At 35.8% G+C, this 6,530-nt stretch overlaps 1 protein-coding gene across 1 annotated transcript in view; it reads left to right on the forward strand.

Annotated features, from left to right (window-relative positions):
* LOC106790219 (heterogeneous nuclear ribonucleoprotein L-like) overlaps window positions 1-6,021 on the forward strand; it is a 12,673-nt gene extending 6,652 nt beyond the window's left edge. Inside the window, exons 2-5 of the mRNA XM_014754970.1 lie at window positions 1,779-2,077; window positions 3,068-3,291; window positions 3,419-3,678; window positions 4,162-6,021. Coding sequence (XP_014610456.1) covers window positions 1,994-2,077; window positions 3,068-3,291; window positions 3,419-3,678; window positions 4,162-4,301 — 708 coding nt within the window. The 5' untranslated portion in view covers window positions 1,779-1,993 and the 3' untranslated portion in view covers window positions 4,302-6,021. The remainder of the gene's footprint in view (window positions 1-1,778; window positions 2,078-3,067; window positions 3,292-3,418; window positions 3,679-4,161) is intronic.
* Window positions 6,022-6,530: the final 509 nt, after the last annotated feature.

The following is a 6,530-nucleotide window of genomic DNA, read 5'->3' on the forward strand; positions in this document are numbered from 1 at the left end:
TATATATATATATTTATACCATATATACATATATAAAATGAAAAAGAAGAAAAATAAAGAAAAAAAGAAACGGTAAATTAATTAGAGTTTTACTCACATCGTAGCGTTCGGATCGCATGATTTTTCGTCTTTTTTGCAGGATCGACCGCGCATAAGAACGATGCGACGGGTAACGGAAGGCCGGCGCCCCTCTTGGCGGAACCCAGATACGGTGCCGCGCCCCAACCATACGGTGAGGAGTAAAGAGAGACAGAGAGACCGATAAAGGAATCGACTTGCAATCGCTGCTGACCTATCAAACGAACGAACGAAAATGACTTCGTCGTTTAGCGAGACGCATCGATCGGTGGTACCCTTTACCGAGAAACACAGCCCAACCAAACTACGCTTCGATTTCCATCGGCTTTTCCAACGTTCTCTTTTTCTCGTCTTCTTTTCTATCTTTCTCTTTTATATACATGCGTATATATATACATTTTGATTTTTTTTTTTTGCTTTCTTCAGCCTGCCCCCAGCCCCCAGCCCCTGGCTCAGCTTTCCTATCAGAGACCACCTTCCATATAAACACACCTTTTCTTATTCTTATTCTTTTTCTTATTCTTATTCTTCTTCTTCTACTATTTTCTTCTTTTATAGATCGAAGAAAAATCACTTTCCAAGATATTGCGGTAGACAGACTCGTTTACGATAATGTCGCACCAACACGCATACCTTTCTAATTATATGTCAAGTGTGCTTTTGAATATTAAAAGCGCGTTTCTTAAGCCACCTACTACTACTACTACTATTACTATTACTACTACTACTACTACTACTACTATTACTACTACTACTACTTACTAGTACTACCCGTTCCGGAAAAACTGCTCAATCTCTAAATTAAAATGCCGAACGGCGTTTCGAATCTTCTTGTGCATGTCTCTATTAAGAACACGAACACATATATAGGATCCATTATAATACATCGCGATATACATAGGCAAATATATATACACATATATATGTTATATTATATTATATTATATATTATATACAATATATGTGTGTATGTGTGTATGTGTGTGTGTATAATCATTTTCGTGGTAATTACTAGTTCGATCGACGTGGTGACACTACTCTCCTCTTACCCCCAAACCCCTCCCCCTCTCCCCAAAACCAACCAACCCACACCCCCCACGCGACGCTTACCAATTAGGTGGGAACGATGAACGTTCCTCATTCAACGGGGAAAATGGTTTAAGCGCTTGTCCTGAACGTCTAGTTAATATAGCCATCTCTCGATTTTAGGTACCTCCGGTGGTAATACTCTCTACCCCCCCCCCCCATTCTAAGCTCTTGATTATTAAACACTTTAAGATAACATGGCATCGAGAAGTCGATCGATCACTTTGAATTATCATACAAATCTCTCTTCTCTTTAAGTCACATGTCACACCACTTTGTTCATTTTGTTCTTTTTTTTGTTATTTTTTGTTTTTACACACGACTTTTTTTTACCACTCCTCAATGCATCGAATCCTTCAATTTCATATATATATATATATATATATACATTTATTTAATTTTAAACTTACTTTTTGTTTGTAATAAAAAAAAAAAATGACATTGTTTAACATAATAATGTTTATATAATTAATTTGATTGAATTAATTGTTATATTTATATTATTTAGATAGATAAGTAATATATAATTAAAATCAATAGGGAGTTAGATATATAGTTTTATGTTTATTTGAAATATTTGGATTATATTACTTTTTTGTATCCTCCACCAACAGGATCTACACCACAAGTGACATTCCCACCCGGTGCTGGCCACGACCGTTACGAGGAAACCTTCAATGGCCCAGCAACTTATGCAGAACCGTATGTTGAACGTTATGGGCTTAAAAGTGAGTTCAGTGGTCGAGAACCATTACATCCTACACCACCTCGGCCTGGTTACGTACCCACTTTAGGACAAACCCCACCATCCAGCACGCAAGGATCTGTAATGATGGTCTATGGGTTACAACCGGACAAGGTCAACACAGATAAATTATTCAATTTATTCTGTCTTTATGGAAATGTTACAAAGGTACGAACAAATATAACTTTTCAAAATCAACATTTATTTCATACTATCTCGTCAAAGGGAAAAAAAAATTTTTACTTTGTGTCTCATTATTCTTTGGGAATAAAATGTTAAAAATACGTGTATTTTTATTTTTATACGATGGGAAAACGTGTCTCCATGTTTATTCGTTTCAGTAATATTTTTTTCATAACCATGTTTGTGTTTAATTTTTTTTTTAAGTAACATCGAAGGATAACATTCAAGAATATAATACGTTTTCAAATTATTTTTTTTTCTCTTTCGTTTTCTCTTTTTCTTTTTATTTATGTTTACTAATATATCACAAAAATGGCGGAATTTTTGACGATCCTTTTTGGAATTCAGTCTGAGGCGGCGACTATTAGGATAAGATGTGCAGTTCAATAATCGGACTTGACGCATGCGTGATACACGTTATCCTGTCTCGCTTCGTATTCACGGAAATATCTTACATTTCCGTTATGTTTTAATAATGTTTCATAATATATCGGATCGATGATCTGATTCGAGATTTATACGTATACGTTTATTTATACATATATATATATATATATATATATATATGTATAACATTTGCAAATTTAGATAACACGAAGAAAATTGAAAATCAATATTGATACAATTTCAAGCTTCACCAATTCCATTCTACTTCTACTTTAAAATTTGTAAATGGTTTCCACTACTTTGTGATATGTCATTTTAATATTAATAAAAATTCACTTTTAACTACTTCGACAAAATTCAATTCGGTTTATTCGTCTGTAAAATATTCATGAAAGTTATAATATATGATAAATATTACTAAATGATTTACTTTTTTTTAATTTCATTTCATTTCGAAGTAATTCACTTTGATATAATTACATTTATATCTTTTTTTAATATATTTCTTTCAACGTATATATTTATATAACGAGTGGAAGTTTGATTAAATTTAAAGATAACAAAGGACACGTATGATTGCACGTTTAGGTAAAGTTTTTAAAAACAAAAGAGGGATGTGCCATGATACAAATGGGCGACAGTATAGCTGTGGAAAGATGTCTACAAAACTTAAACAATGTGACGATTGGTACGGACGGTAGACTGCAACTTGGATTTTCTAAACAAGCTTTTCTTTCGGACGTAACTAATCCATACATATTGCCAGACAAAACGGCTAGTTTTAAAGATTTTACAGGAAGCAAAAACAACAGGTAATTATATCACAATAATATCCTACATTATTATTTATACATTTTCACTTTTAATTTGAAAATTCTAATAATTTTTTTTCTTTTTTCTTCTTCTCAAATAAAACTTTGTTTGTTATTTCATTTGAAGGTTTTTAAATCCAGCGATGGCCAATAAGAACAGAATACAGCCACCTTCAAAGATAGTCCACTTTTTCAACACGCCACCAGATTTAACGGAGGAAACGGTTAATCGCGTTTTCGTTGAGCGTGGCATCGAGGCACCAACGACAGTGAAATTGTTTCCACTTAAATCAGAACGATCCTCTTCAGGCCTAATCGAGTTCAGTAGCGTCGGTATAGCAGTAGCTGCAATTATGGAATGTAACCATACAGCATTAGAAAATAGCAGTGAGTATATTAATAACATATATCACCTAGATTTTAATCTGCTTCGATAATTCTTAATACCATGACATCCGGTGACATTACATTGATGTTTCGTGAAGAAATTATTGGGAAAATACCGGTATCAGATTAAAGAATCTTGATCATATGTCAAGATTCATATGTCAAACTGGCTATGTTATCAACTAAATCCAACGATTTATTCGTTGCAGAAATTCGAGCCGAAATTTTAGTTTACTTATATCTAATCAGTATTGGAAGTAAGATCAATTTGATTTAATCCTTTGAACTCGGGCAACTTGTCCAACGTTGTTAAGCGTTATTATCTTGTATGTATTTTTCAAATTAGTTTTTAATACAAATTGAATAGAAAATATTGCCACTGTCCAAACGTGAGATAAGAGAGATCAAAGGGTTAATATTAAATAAATGACCTTTATACCGTGGCAAATATTCAAATAAATTTTAAAATGAATTTCCTTGCAGACGGCAAATTTCCTTACATCATGAAGCTGTGCTTTTCTTCCTCTCGCACTATACCCACCAGTTTCCCACCAAGCAGTGGCAGCGTTTCGAGCAATTCTGCCGGAAATGGCCACGTCAAAATGCAGCAGGACTCGGAATAGAACGGCGAGGTCCAGGGCCAGCAGCGTCAGCGCCAGCGCCAGCGCCCCTCTCTCGCCCTGCACCCGTTGTGTGCCCCCGTTGCGACGAGCACGGCCCTGCACCCAGCCACAGCGATCACCCTATCCCCGGTTTTGCCACCACCGCCGGTTCCTCCTCCTTTGCCACCTGCTTGTCTCCTAATAGCAACACCAACCTTATATCCAACTGTACCACCTCCCCCACCACCTCCTCTGCCGACCTTCTGGCCCTACTGAGAATCACTAAGGACGTCTCAGCTAGCTAGCTAGTTTACGGAAATCTAATCCGTGATGTTCTCGTTCTTGGAATCATCATCATAGTCATCTTCATCAGCTCGTAAGATGCCTACCCCTTCGGTAGTAGAAGCTTATTAAGTTCGATCGGGGACGAGATCAAAGCGGAACTTCGGACAGTAGGAGAAATAGGAGGATGAACAGGAGGATCAAGGGATGACAAGAAGGAGGAGGAGGAGGAGAGACAGTGTGAAAAGATCGGCGCGTGTCTACGGACGAACAAGGGGTAGCTGGTTGGTTGCATCATGAAAACAAACAAAAGGATAACGAGCAGACGCGTGTGTGTGTGTACGTGCGTACTTGTTGATACATAATCGGCGTACCGTAAAAGCCTCCTGTGTGTTGTTGATGTCTCCTCGAAGCCACGTTTGTTGTATTCTATCGATGATACATACATATAAATATGGATATACTTATGAATACATATATGTATATATATATATTTATATATGTATCTTCTACTGATGAAAATGTGGCCAGCTATACAGAAAAATTACAAGAAAAAAAAGAAAGAAAGAAAGAGAAGAAAAAAGACGAAACGAAATAATCCGGGAGGCCTGCACGCGGACCAAAAACCAAATTCAATCCAATTAATTTTATCTTTTTTTTTTTTTTGTCTTTTTCATTTTAATCTCAGTTTGAAATTTTCCCACTATTCCTTATATCATTTCTCTTATCATCGCTCGCGAATTACATATCAAAGAGGAAGCTAGGAGATGTAATATAGGATCGCGAGAAATAATGCGAAAAAAGACGCCGCGACGCTTCGTGTTGTTTAGGTTGTGCAGCGGCCCCTCACGATGGAACGTTTTATTCCTACGTTTCACATCGAAGAGTTAACGCAACATCATCAACAACAACGACGACCAGAACAACAACAACAACAACAACAACGTCTACTACAATAACAAGATATCTCGCACGCGTACTGTTTTAATTCATGACTCCTACACCATCATAACTAATACCACACCACCGTCACCACACCACCACCACCACCACCACCACCACCACCACCACCACCACTACTACCACCACCACACCACCACCAATCAACTCCTATCCATCGCCCACCGAAAGTTAACTGATTTTGCTGCTGAATAATCGTTCCTCAATGACCGTTACAAAATATTTATGGGATCCAATAAGTCCGAGATTAATTTCTCCCCCCCCGTTGACCACTGTGTAACAATGGGATACAATTATTAAATTGAACGTTTGAAAAAAGAAGGAAGTAAAGAATAAGAAATGTACGGATAATATAAAAGATAGGAAAAAAAGAAAGTGAGAGAAAGAAAAAATGAGAAAAAGAAAGAAAAAGTGCATATGAGTGTGCGTGTGCATTAGCAAGTTGATTGATTGATCGAATGAGTGGGATATGTGAATGATTAAATGAATGAGTGAGAAATAGGAAGAAAAAAAAGATATAACGAAACAGGAAGCCAAAGTAACTCATGTAACGCATGGTGTCGGTAAAAATTCGTTGCTAACGTCGTGCCAATACACAAAAGTCACGAGAATCTTCGTACCGCGAACATTACGTATATATTTATTTTTTTTTATTTTTATTTATATATATATATATATACATAATTACATATTATGTATAAATGTATATACATAATAATATATGCATATATATACATATATATATATGTATGCAATTTATCTAAAATTAAATAATAAAGTGAAGTCGCGTGTAGTCTAATAATTGTATCTTTATTCGTTCGTGTTTTATAAAGGACTGACCTTATTCTCTTTTGGACACTTGCGTATTTTTTTTTCTCATGATTCATTCTTTTTTAGAGTTTATCAGTCTCCTCTCCCTTAACGCGTATTTCAAAATCGTTGGAATTCTATCTATGTCTGGTTTACAAAACTTGTTCAATAAAGGAATAATTATTCCTAACCGTTTGC

Source organism: Polistes canadensis, unplaced genomic scaffold (genome assembly GCF_001313835.1).
Source record: "Polistes canadensis isolate GaletaPanama2010 unplaced genomic scaffold, ASM131383v1 scaffold_224, whole genome shotgun sequence".
Taxonomy (NCBI): Eukaryota; Metazoa; Arthropoda; class Insecta; order Hymenoptera; family Vespidae; genus Polistes; species Polistes canadensis.